At 45.7% G+C, this 15,752-nt stretch overlaps 2 protein-coding genes across 5 annotated transcripts; both read right to left on the reverse strand.

The window, feature by feature from the left end:
* Positions 1–71: 71 nt before the first annotated feature.
* On the reverse strand, positions 72–2,792 carry LOC133920413 (transcription factor PCF5-like). Of its 3 annotated transcripts, none has more exons than XM_062365188.1 (3): positions 2,380–2,792; positions 534–2,279; positions 72–444 (listed from the first exon to the last, which is right to left on the reverse strand). In XM_062365188.1, the coding sequence occupies exon 2, from the start codon at positions 2,252–2,254 to the stop codon at positions 632–634; it is 1,623 nt and encodes a 540-aa protein (XP_062221172.1). In that variant the 5' UTR covers positions 2,255–2,279; positions 2,380–2,792; the 3' UTR covers positions 72–444; positions 534–631. The 3 variants fall into 3 exon arrangements, with proteins under 3 accessions (XP_062221172.1, XP_062221052.1, XP_062221115.1); XM_062365068.1 differs by having other exon boundaries at positions 72–448; positions 2,380–2,791; XM_062365131.1 differs by lacking the exon at positions 2,380–2,792 and having other exon boundaries at positions 72–448; positions 534–2,373.
* A 9,238-nt stretch (positions 2,793–12,030) lies between these two features.
* On the reverse strand, positions 12,031–15,490 carry LOC133920651 (GDSL esterase/lipase At5g45920-like). Of its 2 annotated transcripts, none has more exons than XM_062365281.1 (5): positions 15,124–15,485; positions 14,817–15,041; positions 14,652–14,719; positions 13,525–13,692; positions 12,031–12,387 (listed from the first exon to the last, which is right to left on the reverse strand). In XM_062365281.1, exons 1-5 carry the CDS (start codon positions 15,220–15,222, stop codon positions 12,228–12,230), a joined length of 720 nt encoding a protein of 239 aa, XP_062221265.1. In that variant the 5' UTR covers positions 15,223–15,485; the 3' UTR covers positions 12,031–12,227. The 2 variants fall into 2 exon arrangements, with proteins under 2 accessions (XP_062221265.1, XP_062221328.1); XM_062365344.1 differs by lacking the exon at positions 12,031–12,387 and adding an exon at positions 12,428–13,191 and having other exon boundaries at positions 15,124–15,490.
* Positions 15,491–15,752: the final 262 nt, after the last annotated feature.

The following is a 15,752-nucleotide window of genomic DNA, read 5'->3' on the forward strand; positions in this document are numbered from 1 at the left end:
AATAATGTAATAAAAACTTGGGAGAAGATCCTAGGGCAGGCACAATCTGTCTCCAAATGCCAATCACAGCAAAAGATTCCTGTCCCCATCCACTTATCAGGTTAAGAAGAACAGGAGGTAGCACATTAAGCGTTCATGCATGCATCACCAACAAGAACAAGTGAAATTAAACAAGCGTGAAGTACTACAGCAGCTAGAACATCAACTAAAACCTACTGTAATGCAACAAAGAGGCCGGCTGACCAACAATATGCTGCATTCTCACAGCTCACAGGCCTAATTCTAAGAAGCTCTGAGTGAGTTCATGAAGCAAAAACCAATGACACAGCACAAGAGATGGAAAACCGACCGACCAACCAACCAACCACTGGAGTACTGGCTCCAAACTTTGCTCCTCCTCGTTGCAATCACCAACATCATCAGGAAGCAGCAGTAGCAAATCAACTACCTAGCATTAGGATGAAATTGCGTCAGATTTAGTCCAAGAAACAGCAATAGGAACAGTAGGATTATATTATGAGGAGAATCCTCACGAGGGTGCATGTTGAGGAGCTGAAGGGGATGATACTGGTACATGGTGTAGTGCTCATGGTGGTTGGTTGTGAAGTAATCTCTTGCTCCACTGCTGCTGTCAGTGGTGAGAAGCCGAGGACACAGACAGCGGCGGCTTATCGCCATTGCCGCCGCCGCCGTTGTGCTCCTCGTCGCCCTGTATCGTCGCGGGGATGCGGAACCCGGAGAAGCCGATGCTGGGGGCGAACCCGATGGCCGATACGCCTTGGTGGTGGTGCATCGGGTTGTCGGCTTCGACGGTCTCCGGCCATCCTTGCTCGGAGGGCTGGTTACTGGACTGAAGGGGTCCCCTCTGGAAGAAGAACTGGCTCTGGCCACCAAGCGCCGCCTGCATGTGCGCCGCCTGCTGCGACACGTTGAACAGGTAGCCGCCAGTGCTTCCGCCGCCTGGGTCGGGCACGTTCCATGGCACCATGCGCTGGCTCTGCGCCTGCTCGGCCCACATGGCACCGCCGCCGAATGAGTAATTGGCAGCGCCGGGGAAGAGTGCCTGCTGCGAGGAGGCATTGCCGCCGTGGCCGTGCGACCGGTCCTGCTGCTGCTGCTGGTGGTGGAACATGTGGTCTGGGAGAGACTGCAGTGACAGCCGGAGCTCCTGGCTGTGGTTGCCGGTGCGCGACAGGAGGTCAGGCGTGTAGCTCTGGAAGCCCATGGCCGACGACTGCGCCGCCGCCGTGGACGACGACGCCTCTCCGCCTCCCGTGCCAGCCATGGGGAAGAACGACTTGATCGTGTCCGCGATAGAGTCCGAGTCGAGCGACGCCGGAAGGAAGCCTGTGCCGCTGCCGCCACCGGTGGCTCCTGCTCCGGCTTCGGGGAAGTCGAACGCTGTGTGCGCGACGGTGATAGCCTGCGCCTGGTCGTCCGAGTTCTCCATGGAATCAGGGCGGGTTGAGGAGGACGGCGGCGCGGCGGCATTGGTAGCGGTGGCTGTGGGCTGCCACTCGGGAAGCACTTCAAGCTTGTCGATGGCGTCCTTGGCGTTCTTGATGAGCCAGTCCACGGCCTTGCTGGGGCGGTCGTAGCCCAGCCGGTCCTGCACGTCGTAGAACTGGATGGCCGTGTGCGCCGACAGCCGCACGCGGCGGTCGCGCAGCCCGCGCGCCGTGCAGACCTTGCTGTGCCGGTCCTTCCGCCCCGTCGACCGCACAATGTGTCCTCCCTGCACCGCCACGATCTCCCCGCCGCCTCTCACGCGCGAGTGCGACGCGGACGTCGCTGCCACAATCTCGCCGCCTCCACCTGCTCCACGCGACCGCGAGTGAGACGCCGCGCCTGCCGCAGGCGCCTGCCCCTGCGCCGTGAATTGGTGCAGGTGGTGCTGGCCGGCTCCTCCGAAGGACAGGAGCTGCGGTTGGAACCCGTGGTGGTGGTGGGACTGTCCGGCGTCGCCCATGGGCGCGAGAAGGGCATACTCGGCGGACAAACCCCGCTGCCTCACGGACGCCGACTGCAGATGCTGGAGCTGGAAGACGGGGACCGGCGGCGGCTCTTGGTCCTGCACTTCTTGGTGGAGTTGCAGCAGCCGGTGCTGCTGCTGCTGCTCATCAGCTTCTTGCTGCGCTCCTCCTCCTCCTTCTCCGCCGCCGCCGCCTCTGTGAGGAACCCAGTGGTGGTGCCTCGGATCCAGATCCCCCACCTTCTTGGGCGCCCCTACTGCTGCTCCAACTGCACTGCGCATCCATCCACCTCGCCGGAACCCATAACTAGGACGACAAGAAACACACAAAAAAACGTCAAAAGAATGGAGAAGAAGGCGGCAGCGGCAGCATGGGGAGAGAAGAAGTGGTGGCCAGGAACACTGACCCAGGGGACGAGAGGAGTGGGGGACTAAACTAGAAGCAATCGCATGGATGGCAACATCACATTTTAGCAGGGCTGGAGGGGGCGGGGGGAGGCAAAGCTAGAAGCTTTCTCCCTTTCTTTTTTCTTGGGAGTGTGGGAGCTTGGAGGTCAGGAGGCAGCAAGACAGGATGATAAGAGTGGGATTTGAGATTTAGAGAGAGAGAGAGTGAGTGCTGGCACTAGCTGATGAGTGAGAGCAGCTGGGGCCAAGAGGTGTTTGAGAAGCCAAATTTGCAGGAGCTGGAGAGAGAGAGAGAGAGAGAGAGAGAGAGAGAGAGAGAGAGAGAGAGAGAGAGAGAGAGAGAGAGAGAGAGAGAGTGAGTGCTGGCACTAGCTGATGAGTGAGAGCAGCTGGGGCCAAGAGGTGTTTGAGAAGCCAAATTTTGGAGGAGCTGGGATGCATGTGTTTGGGTGGGGATTCCTTGCAGGGTGGCTGATTTGGTCATTTGGATGATTCTGGAGATGGAGATGTGCTATGAGATAGATATTTATGTTCTTTTGCATGCTTGCTTACAATGCTTTGCGTGATCTGGGTGGGAGTCTTCTTCCCCTTCCAATGGGTAAATGTTGGGTGAAGACCTCCGATGCGGTGGAATTGTGAAATCACTCCACACAACATGTGTATAAGTTTTTTTCCTAAAAAATCATATATATATATGCAGGGAAAAAGGTATTATACGAACCGTACAAAATTTCACGATCAGACTCCATTCTGTCGACGAAAAAGACCAAAACTAAGTACAAGACGTTAATATTTCATCTTTTTTCACTTTTTTCGTTGTGTTTTTCCGATTTTTGTAACTTAGAAAATACATAGATCTTAGTCTTAAAAATTTTCGTAGCTGTGGAATGTCATTTCCACTAGATATGACATTGTTCTAGATTTTTTTTAATATTTCTACATATGTTATGTGGGCTAGCTAGGTTCGATGATTCCATCAATTCAGGTTGGTCCAACTAGATTTATATACAGTGTTTATTGTTCATAACTCCACCTGTTAAAGTGCTGGTAGTGAAGTGAAGGACATTTTCCCCTTTGAGACTTAAAACAGTAGGAAACTGGCACGCTTTCAAAGTGCCCGGCCGGCGGTGGTTAGACTTAGACGTCATAGAGTAACTAGATCCCGGACACGTAAAAATATAACGAGCATGCTTGACTTGACTCGATCAGTAGTAGACTGAAGCTCAATTTGCACTGTGCACTGAAACGCACCGGCGCCGCCGCAAATGAGTCGATGGAGGACGACGGGTGCGTGTGCGTGGCATGTCATGTGTAGTTGGTTGTTTTCGTTTCGTCCTCTCATTTCCAAGAGGCAACAGCTAGCGGCCAGGAGCCGTCGGCGTCGGCTCGGAAGACCGCAAGCGCATGCGCCGAGTGAAGGGACGTCGCGACCGCAGCAACAGCCCGTTTCGTTCTCGCAGCTAGTGATGGGGAGATCTGAATGGAATCGGTGGAGGAGCAGCCAGGCTGTGCAGTGTGGGTGCTGTGTGCATTACAGGTGCGCGAATTCTCTACAGCTTTTGGCTTCCACGGGCTGCTGCCTTTGATGGCTTTGCTTTGCCAAAAGAGACACGCCCTATTATCCATCCATTCCACACCACATATGCTGGGAGGAGACTTGCCTGACGTAATTGTTCTCTGACGTGGTCTTTAGTGCGTGAGGTCACTCTCAGTAGGCTCTATATGTCAGTTATCACATCCTTTGACGTGATACTATTTGAAAAAAAAATCATGAGTGATAAGTGGTAAATATTATTACTGATAGATCTCATGCTTGTCATCCTGAACACATCATTGATAAATCGTTATTGATGATGGATCACGACTCATCAGTAATGTATTCGAAGTGACGGATGCAGGACTCATCACTAATGTTCACTTATGACTGATAAGCGTTTTTTTTCTTTCTTAGATACGAAAAAGGAATATATATCTCACAAGAAACACTATTTTTAGTCTTTATATTAAGTGAGAATCGAATCCATGACCTACCCTCACACACTAACCCTCTTACCACTTAGCTATCACGTTGTTATGATAGAAACTGGATATTTTATACTTTTAATCTTAGTTGCCGAAGGTCGTAGGTAACGGGTCACAGTTATGACCTGTTTACTGATGACTATTTTTGTCGAATTATTGAGTACCGAATTGTTTGATACTGAATTTAGTGAATATTTGATTTACATATAAATTTTTCTTCATCTAAAGTTGTACAAATAATTTATGAATATCTCATACAAATGATCATAATTTGATAGGTAAATTGGAGTGCCTTCGGTAAAATAACATAACTTTTACATATAAACTCCAATTTTAACGTTTTTTTATTTCTACGAATATATATATAAAAAATTATATCCATTAGCAAAGACGCTGTGAACGCCCGAGTCAACCCGCGTTCGAGCGCGCTCCCATGGATATGTATAGGATTTTTTCGATTTATGTAGTCACGTATGGAGCGTGAGGCAACGCTTTGATGGAGTCGAGCCAGATAGAGATTCGATTTTCTGTTCCGCATGTGGTCTCGGAACCATCAATAAAGACGGTGAACGAGTGTAAAAAAGATCGCACTTTGCTGCCTCCCGTCCGGCCAGACACAGAGACATTCTGCGAATCAGCTTGAATAAAATTTAAACAGCCGACTCGTACTCATCACTTCTGGCCCGGAGGAATTGTTTTTGTAGAAACTTCTGTCAGTTGATTTGATTGATGGATGGATTACGCATGTTAGTCGGCCTTGCAGCGGTCGGTGGCGCACCCCCAACGCCGACAGAACCCAGCCACAGAAGGACCAACGCTGGCGAACCTCTCTTTTCGCCTTTATTTTGTTCCATGTGAAAGTTTGGGTATGCAGTACGCCGAAACACTTTAACAATTCATGATTGTTTGGCCGTGATCTTCGTGATCTTGCTTGCATGCGCACACACAAGAAGATTCTTAGGCATATATATATATAGGGATCGCCGATTTCTCTTGCAAATGATTTTGTACTAATAAAACTTCATTATCGTTTGGATGCGACGATTGATCTCAGATAAAAAAATTTAGGACTAAACCTTAAATATGAACTGAATCTTCAGGGTTTCGACCCAATGCAAGTCCTGTCTGTGCAAACATAACCTGAAGTCGTCAGAAATCAGAATTAGCTAGCAGGTTGGTACGTACAAGTGATGGTTGTGAGGGGCCGGAGCTAGACGAAATTTTCTAGCCGCACCGTGTGGTGTGTTGGGCACATTGTGTGCAGCCTACTGCGTAGTGTGCCCGTTGCAAAGAATGCGATTCTCACAATAATAGTACTACCTTTATTTTTATTTACTTATCACAATTTTTTTTAGCAATTGTGATCTTACGTTTTTTACGAAAAATTTACAACTAAAATTTATATAATACTAATAAAGTATATTTCATGATAAAACTAATGATACGAAAATTTTAGACATCTATAAATTTTTTAAAAAAAACGTAAGATCAAAATTGTTACAGTAAAAAATTGATGAAAAGTAAATGAAAATAAAATAGTATATAAATGATCGAGTGGAGGCCGACAGTCGGAAAAAAGGAATATTTTATTGGCAGCTTCTAAACTATACTGCAAATTGCCTACAAAATTTTAGTTCTTTTTATAAAAAAATGGCCACACGAACAGTAGCATGCGAGTTACTCTAGCTTTAGACGTCATCCACTGACCTGCTGCTAGATGCGGACTATATTCGTGCTCGCTGCTCGCTTCAATTGGGATTTTTTTTATAAACTAGCAAGGTGACCTCACTGTAATAATGTGGTTAATTAACCTTGTTGTAATATTTTGTCACAATAATATTTGATTAAAAATTAGTTGTTATTATTTATTTTATTTTATTTGGGTTCTTTATTTAGATATTTTGCTTCCTAAAGCCTAATGAAATCTAACTACTATATTATTTATAATTTATAATTTCGAATTTAGATATTTATTAATCGTATTTTATATAGACTCTTTAGTTTAATCAAGATCATTAGATGTTCATAAAAATGAGTGGTCTAATTTTTTTTTTATCTTTTTTCGATTAACATGATAATTCCGTGATCTTAAAAATGAACATGACGAGTCCTTTTAATATTCAAATAGTAATATAATAGATTAAGCGTGAGGTTTGATGTTGACCGGAAACATTTGTCTATAGATCCATTGGCTTCCTTGTACGGACGGAGAAAACATTGTTATTGATGGTGCTTTTCTTTAATTTGTGGACAGAAATAGGACTAGCCAGCCGTTGCATAGCACAACGGCTTGGCAACTTGGTTCTTTTGGTGAAGAGCAGAGTTCAGTTCGATCACCATTTTTGAAACGAAAGCTCAGTTCGATTACAACCAATAAGCCATAGCTTGGGTGGGTTTTCCACTATGCTAAGCTATTTCATTCCTAAGAATAAAACTTTGGAAAATACTGTGTATCCGATCCGGATTATGTGAGCTATATGCTGTTATCAGGGTTAAGCGCGCAAGAGATTTAATTCTTCCGCAACTTTTGGATGTAGCCGGCCGGATTGTACAGTTTTATACTATCTTTTCAGTCCCTTCAATTTTCCGAAGCAACTCATTAGGATTATGTGCAGCCAGACGAGAAGAAATTGTGAAATTTGATTATATAGTTGATCAATCTTTAATAATATATTTAAATTTAATCATTTTTAATTATATGTTCTATAAGAACTGGTTTGTAATAAAGTTATGTGAGAAACCAAGTTGAGATGTGCCTTGATTTTCTTATGATGAGTGATTGACATTGTCATTTATTTGGTTTGATGATTTTCGGTTTTGCATGAGCTTTGATGTGATGTGAATTGATTTGAGATTTTATTTGAGCATAATGATTATGGACTAATTAGAATTAGAGTTGGAGATATGTGTTTGCTTGTCTCATGATGTGCAGGTGATGGATGCAACTTGGCGGTCGACGGCGGGATGATTGGGGCCAAGCGGAGTGCTTGGTGCCAGACGATCAAGGAGGCCGAGCGGAGTCAAGCGTGATCCTAGCTGAACACGTGGAGGTCAAGCAAAGCATTGAAGGCGGATGGAGACGGCGTGTTGACAAAGTCAAGCGAAGGGGATACCGGTGCAAGTGACAAGGCGGCCCGAGGGATCGGGAGCGGGAGAGACTTGCCAGCGGTCACTATCGCATGACGGAGTATACGCGTCAACATCGAAGCGATTGCTCAAGGTGTAAGCAAGGCGGTGAGTCACGCTTTGAGAAGCGTGCAGAGGGTTTCGCGGTTTGGCCTCAAAATCGTGGGAGGACTGGAGGAGTATGTGGCACCATCGCGAAGCTTGAGTCGAGGCGAAGCTAAGTCGTGAAGGCGCCGCGATCGTCCGATGAATGGAGAAGAAAATGGACTAAAATACCCTCGATGGTAGGTAGGAGTGCACTACAAGAGAGGGGTATTTTGGGAAAAAACTAGGAAACTTAAGGGCTAAGTTTCTTAGACCTATAAATAGAGGGGTAAGACTAGAGAGAGCTTTGAACCAGCCACTTGAGCCCCCTTATACCACTCATTTGAGAGCCTTAGAGCTAGGTTTTTAGAAGAGAGAAGGATGAGTGCTTAGCCTATGTAATAGGTGAGAGTTTTGAGAGATAAATCTTTTTGATCCGTCTAAAATAGGGCTGACCTCTTTGACTAATTTAGTTTATATTTTTACATATGCTTGAATTCCCCTCCTTCTAGTTTTCCTCTATTGGTTCCCTTGCAAGTTTGCAAGTTTTTCGATTTTCGGTTTTGATTTTTGTTTTGGTTTTTGGGCTGAAATTTCAGCACCTTGTGAGATCATTCTTCTTGTTGCTAGAGGCTTAAAAACTCACATACGAGTGTATGCTCATGGGTCTTGAGTACCTTTGCATCTAGATCATCAACTTGGAGAGGTTTCTTGCCCGGTGATCTTTTTCTTTGAGCTGCAATATCTTACCTTTGCAAGGTTATTTTTCTTGATGCTAGTGGCTTAAACACTCACATACTCATGTATTTGAGCGGATCTTGAGTCCCCTTACCACTAGACTATCATCTTGGAGGATAACCTTGTCCGGTGTCCATCTTATCTAGTTTCTTTGGAGTTGCGAATTTTTGTGCACAAAGACACATGGAATGATCCTAAATGGAACCTATGGTTCATATTTCATCTGTGGAGTCATGTTGCCATGGAAGTAGTCTTCTTGATTTGTCTCTTTAATTCTTTTGCTTCCGCTGGAGCGTTTTGAGGTGCGTTGGGTGAGAAATAGGAAAAGATTATCTATTTCGAAAGAAATTTGTTGAGGCGCCTATTCACCTCCCCTCTAGTCGCCATTCTCATTCCTACATTATGTCTTCACTTCTTTTACTAATACGAAATTCTATTACAAACTAGTCTACGTAGTATATATGATTAAAACATAATCAACTTCAGATAAATCATCAAAAATTAATTAACTATAAAACATATAATAAAATATTAATCGACTTTAAAACATATAATCAAATTTCGCAAGAAAATCATCGTCTCTCTCAGGAAGCTTTCGGTTCTATTCCTTTTTAGTTTTAAGTAAAGGCTTTTTATCGACGAATAAATAAGCTCTTTCTACTTTGCCTTAAAAGCTCGTCCTAAGGAAAGCAATTTGAACTTGCTTGAGAAGAGGCTTACATATCCTGTTTCCGCAGTTGGACTTGAGCTATCTATCGCCTATCGGCCTAGGCTAGCTATATCTGTAGCCTGCAAGAGCATGGATGCCGCGGCAGGCCACTGCATGCATGTATGCATGCTGCGGAAAGGAAGTCAAGCCATATCGCCGCGGTCCAACTCCACATCCGGAGCTAGCTAGATGTCGGTCGATCAGGCCCTCTCCTGCGGTGCCGCTGTGACCATGAGACGCCTGACGCCTACGTACTACACATGCGACGCGCGTAAATCGCCGCACAGGCCTTGAGACCTAGCTTAGCTCGCCGTGTGCACTGCAGTACTGCACTTGCTTACTTTCTCCTCTTGCGCGCATGCATGCAGGCACGCATCTCCTGGAGCTCCAGCTTTGCAGTTGGGCCCTATGATATCTGCCCCATTGCATGGATCGATCCCCCCAGCCTAGGCCTACCTTGAATGATCAGCCATGTAGGGTATGTTTGTTTCCACTTTGAATTTTGTCTTTCAGTTTTTACCATCCGAACCTAAAATAAATAGATAATTTTTTGTTATAGTTTTTTTAATCTATTTGTTAGATTATGAAATAAAAGAATCTGATTGCCCTTAACTTTTCACATATTATAGAAGTCCATTTTACTGATCTATCCATCAAATTTTTTAGAATCCACGATCTATAAGTTTTTCATAATTCAATTTTTTACAATCTATAATCTACAAGTTATTTTTCAGAATTTATAACAGAAACAAACATGCTCATAATAACACCATGCATGCATCCAGGCCCACAGGTTTGCATGCATCCCATGCACTACAGTCGATTGCATTGTGTTGCTAGCCTGCTACTCACGATCAACATCCCTCCAACACGGCAACACTCCAGCTGCAAACGCCAAAACGAGCCCAGCTAGCAACATGCGGTACTAATGTCAAAAACAACAACAACAACAACAAACAACATGCAGTGACTCGATCAATTGATGGATACAGATCGACGTCCGACGCTCAGCTAAGCATGCATAAATGGATCGAGGAACATCTAGAAAAACAGTTGCTGAACTGAGACGTCCAGGAGAAGGCTCCACCGATCTCAAGCCTAGATCTCAACACACGTCTCAAGTTTCAAAGGACATCTCCCAGTGCGCGGGTGATCTATGTGTTAAAACAAGACAACACGAATTCCGTATGAATGATCGGGCGCCATGCACGTCGCTGTTCATGTCGATGTGTAGACGTACACGAAGGAATGGATCGAGATCCTTACATGAGAGCTGGGAGGTGGCCGCCAGTGGCGTTTCTGGACAATGATTAGAGACGACCGACGCCCAAGTGAAGCAGCAGATCGATGGCGGCTACAGCTGCATGCGATCGTAAGCTAGCTGTTTCCCCATTGAAAATTGAGTAGGAGGAGTGCAGCTGAGCTGAGAATAGCGTTGCTTGACTGTAGCTGATGGAACCAGTTTTCCTTTTCCCTCGTGGGTGGGGCTGCATGCATGCAAAATTCTCCTCCTCTTCTTCTTCTTCTTGCAAACGAACCTCCCGCGCCAGAAAGAAAGTACTGCTCCAGGTATATTTCGAAACTAACTAGATGATTATATGTGCTACTAGAATGATCATTGGATGCCTTAAGAATGGCAGGCGTCAGTGGGATAGTAAAATTTAGTTTCCTGATGGTACTGCTGGCTAGGATGGAGAGGATAAAACTACTGTATTCATCTCATGGTACGGTACGGCTAGGTGGTACGCTGTGCCCTACGCTATCCTATCCTGTCCCATCAGGCTACGGCTGCTAGGTCGCTGCTTTCCACGACACGCGCAAAAGGATCACTAGGCATGCATGCCGTGCGTATGCTTATTGCATTATGCCTGTGCCGTCGTCGCCATGCGGACAAACGGGTCTATGGCCCATGTGGAGCCACGCGTCGGCCTAAGGAGGTCGATCGCCGTCTCGCAGGCCAAGGCGAGCGATCTTTGCCGCCGTACACATAGGCAGCTTTGTTTAAAAATCCTAGCTTGCTGTGCTTTGATTATCGTTAATCTCGCTGCAAGCTGTACTAGTAGTACGTAGTATATAGGAGTACTTAGTTAGTTAACCAACCTACCTAGGCCGTAGGGATCAGTAACCCATGCAGTAGGTGTCCATGCATGCCAGTTCCTTGTTGCGGCTCTTGTTGCTTGCGCTGTCCCCTCCCCTTCCCTCTCTCTCTCTCTCTCTCTCTCTCTCTCTCTCTCTCTCTCTCTCTGCTCTAGCGAGGCAGGCGCCGACACTGCTGCACATGAGTTCTGCAAAAGAAAAACGGCCGGTTAATTTTCTTTCTCGTTCTGTACAGTAGCAGGCAGCAGCTGCGTGGTTTCTCTCGTGGCCATGGCATGTGTGCTTCATCGGCAGATCCGCTTCTTGTGGTGCTGAATTTTGATGGATGGAGCCGCGGAGGAGGATGTTGTGGACTCCTATCCCCAGGTGATGAGCTGGTGATCACATTATTCTCACTCCCAGGCCAGATCTTTCTACCCTTTTATTTTCGGACAGAGGAGCCAGGCGAAATCTATATAGAAAACAGAAGGACCCAAACAGTGACAAAGCGGCACGGGAGAGCATGATGGGCTAAAATTGCGTTAGGCTTTGTGCTCTGCTGGACCTCCTCTCTGTGGCCCAGAGCCTTGCGTTTTTTCTTTCTCTCTCTTTTCCAGATGAACCCTTCTTCTTGGATAACCTTCGTGATTTCAGTCATCTGTTTTCTCTCTCATCGAAATACTTGCAGCACTCCTGTGTCATCAGATTTGCGAAACCCATGCACTAATTTTTCAGGCAGCATTGTTGAGACTTGTTGAATCTTGCCAATCTGTAGACTGCTGAGTACAAGCAAACCCATGTTGCAGATCTGAATCTGATTTCCAAGGCATCAGGGAGCGGAACAGAGCTTCACTGCACCCTTAGGAATGGAGACTATGCAGTAGTACTGAAAAAATAACAGAAAATCGCCATTTGGTATTTTTCACCGTTTCTGGAATGGCATAATATAATTCGTATTCAGTACAATGTCCACGGAACAAAAGCATCTTCATAAGGAAAAGTCGCACACGCACAGTCATGCAGAATAGACATTGACAACGACATCATTTGTCTCAAGTAAACATCACTAATCCAATCATGCAGGCATCTTCTTCAAACTTCAAAAGCTTTCATGGGGTCCATGGGGTCGATTTCTTGGAAGAGAGGGAGATCCGATGGGAGGTTCTCATGGCTGAAACCAATACCTGCCAGTGTCTTCACCACCTCGTCAAACATAATTTTGTTTCCAGTTGGGGTGAAGTGAAGTCCATCACTACATGGTATAAAAATGTTAACCCATGCTTGCACTTGGAAAAATACGCTCACTATACAGTTATTTCACAAGAAGTTCATTGGAAAACACCAAGACCAGAAGACTGACGACAGAAAAATCAAAAAATACTAGCCCATTGGTTATTATTAACCTACTGGATACAGAACATAACTCTAAAGGAAATCAAGGGCCTCTTTGTCATTAGTGGGAGCTCTGCCAAACCATAGTTTGCAGTTTTTAATTTCCAGAGTGATTCCATTGGAGTGATTCTCTGAAATGAACTATATGTTGTGGAGCTGAAAAAAATAGTTTCCTCTGATTCACTTCCCTAATAAAATCACTTCATCCATAGCGTTTACCTTAGAGAATTACTTTCAGTCACAGAATCACTTTCTTCAAATAATCACTCTTTTTAAAAAATTTGAATAAAGGAGAGCTCTACCAAACAGGCTCGAAGAGAAACAATTTCCCTTCCAAATTTCTTAACAGTGTATTCCAAGCACATAAGCTTTTGGTCTTAGCAACAGCCAACAGAACAATCAAACATATACATAAGTTCCTTGCCCCCATACAGCGTATTGAAATATCCAGTGCACAATGTTAATGATGGGGAAGTTTGAAAACTAAGAGACACAAAAAGACGCTGTATGTGTATTCTATAAGACATAAGGTGAAGGATATTTGACATTGTAGAAGCTAGAATAACAAAGTCGAGAAATGTCATTATTTTGTATCAATATACAGAATGTCACTTGATCTTACTACAGAGCTTTTAGCGCTTGAACTACAGCATTAACCAATAGTCTGTCACAAAAGAAAAATCACATTCAGCTCATAACCTTCTATCCATCCTTTTATGGCATCTGGGATGTACAGAAACAAAATATGATATCCTCATTCAATTTCAAATTTACTAATTGTGGATATTGGATAGTAACATATTTCTGAGTAACAAGCTACCTGTGAATTAATAGTTTCTGAAAAGGTTTTACATACAACAAAGCTATTTCATCTGATCAGCCATCCCAGAACCTATGAAGTAGAGTGCTGATAACGCGAGAGGAAAGATCGCTATTGCTCATTGAGCCTACCCAGATCCAGTGTTTGGCATAGGGGCAAATGAAATAGATGCCATACCTTAATGCAGATGTTTGCCAATCTGAAAATTCCTGCATCTTTGTCCAGATGTCTATAACTGCATGACCCAATTCTTTGGCAACAGCTAGGCATGCCTGTGCATAAGCGCCAGCAGCCTCGTTGGTTCTTTCTGCTTGTCGTGAAGGGTCGTCTTCTCCATAGATGTCTCTGCATAAGGAGTCAGGAACAATCAGTGTGCCTGGCTTGAAATCTACTTTAGTAAAAGGCACAATTTGCACTGGTTGCTAGAAGAGCTCTTTAGATCAGGCCAGGTAATTGGATAGCTGGACATACCTAGAAACCAAGAGATACAGTGGTACACACAATCCAACAAGAATGCACATCCTTTTGAACAGAATATACAGGCAACATTGAAAGAATCCTACCTCATGGACTCTTGGAAAAATGTATATAGGTCCAAAATAAGCATGTGCTGCATTCAATACATACAATGTATTCTGGCCACTTTTTTCTTATTACTTATTGAATAAAATTATAAAAGTAGTAGTCTGGACTGATGTAATTCAGTATTCCCCGTTGTTTCTCCCCTCAAGTTATGTTCATCACAATTAGAATGTGGAAACAGAGGTTCATGAAAAATAGTATTATAAGGCATGCATGTCATGAAAACTGCAACAGGAATGGCATATATGCAATTATACATAGCGAAAAGAAACCAAATGCCAAAATGGTGATCAGCATAAAGACGCCCAGTGGTCTAGAGACTTATCTACGTTTGCCCACTAGATTCTCCTCAGAAAGCTAAGCACAGTATCTAGAGATCTGCAGAGTGGAGTTATTTCTTTACCCGATTCTCGCCAATTCATAAATCGATGGCGGTGTGCAGTATGGTTGTCAATGCTGAGCACCATTTTAACTTACTGCAAGTAGTAGTTTGGATTGATGTAATTCACTTTTTAACTCAAAACCCAGGATAGTATATCATACTACATGCATGTCATGACCAAATGGAGAAATGGCATATATGCATCGTAGCAAAAGGAAACCAAAATGGGAATCAACATACTAAAGGCACCCAGTGCCTTGACTTCTCTTTTGTTGACTACTAGGTTCCCCTCTGAAAGCTGAGATCAGTAAAGATCTGCAAAGTGGATTTATTTCTTTACCGAATTCTCGCTGGTTCGTAGATCGGTGGGGGAGTGATAAGTATGATAGAAGCGGAGGGCCATTGTTCCTGTGATCGAAGAACCACAACGGATAAATGAGCTAATAATTCCAAATCCGAGAATTACACAACACACGTCAACGACAGCAAGAGCGTAGACCGCAACCTTGAAGTAGCCGCAGATGGCGCGGAGGTTGCTCTGGTACTCTTCGAGCGGCACGTGCTGGTGCGCCTGCGCCCGGTCGGGCAGCGAGGCGTCGTTGGCGCCGAAGAAGACGGTCACGGCCGCCGGGTCCTCGTCCGCCGGCGCCGCGCCCTCCATGGCCCGCGGCAGCACCTCGAGCGCCCACCGTGTGTTGTACCCGCTCAACCCGCGCAGTACCACGTCCGCCTAGTCAAGGCAAAGAGCCAAAGACACTCGAGCACAGCGACTGGCGACAGCGCAGCGAGAGAGGAAAGCGGCGGGCACGTACCTGGCGTGCGAAGCGGTCGGCGAGGGCGGCGCCCCATCCGCCGGCGGCGAAGGACTGCTCGGTGATGGAGTCGCCGAAGAGCACGAGCCTCGGCCGCATCTTCGACTACTCGGATCGGGGACTCCGCCGCGGGGGATCACTGGGACGACGGGCTCCGAGATCCGATAGCACGAGCACGGATCTATAGCGGGGATTCCACTTCAGGTTTCGGGGGGCAAATTTATATGCGTTGCAGACTTGGTGGTGAGCGGCAAGCTCGTCGTCTCTTGCTGGTTAGGTGGTGTGTGATCCCGCAGTTTCAGCAGATGAATTGGGGTAAAATGATAGAGCAACTCTCAACCCACTCTCCATCCCGCTTTCTATACTATTTTTTTAGCAAAATAATCTAAAACCTCTCTCCAACCCACTACTCTATTTTTATGTCTCCCTACTTCTCCCCTTGCGCTCGCTACATGTACTGAGCCGATTCGACACGCTATCCCGCTCGCTTCTTGCTCGGGCAACTCCTTCACGCCACCGCCACCACTCATCCCCACCACCAACGATGTCCCACCGCCCCAGCGCCGTAGGCGAGCAGCTTGATGTAGCCCCACATCCCCACTGGCCCCGGCCGCCGCCGTGCTACCCTC

This window comes from Phragmites australis, chromosome 1 (assembly GCF_958298935.1).
Source record: "Phragmites australis chromosome 1, lpPhrAust1.1, whole genome shotgun sequence".
Classification (NCBI taxonomy): domain Eukaryota; kingdom Viridiplantae; phylum Streptophyta; class Magnoliopsida; order Poales; family Poaceae; genus Phragmites; species Phragmites australis.

Bases quoted from the DNA above. Each gene is read 5' to 3' on its own strand.
- LOC133920413 (XM_062365188.1), bottom strand. From the start codon at position 2,254: ATGCGCAGTGCAGTTGGAGCAGCAGTAGGGGCGCCCAAGAAGGTGGGG.
- LOC133920651 (XM_062365281.1), bottom strand. From the start codon at position 15,222: ATGCGGCCGAGGCTCGTGCTCTTCGGCGACTCCATCACCGAGCAGTCC. The intron at 13,693-14,651 runs GTAAAGAAATAA...CTCCTTATGCAG, and splicing joins TACGAACCAGCGAGAATTCG to AGACATCTATGGAGAAGACG. The intron at 12,388-13,524 runs GTATGGCATCTA...TATACCATGTAG, and splicing joins TGGCAAACATCTGCATTAAG to TGATGGACTTCACTTCACCC.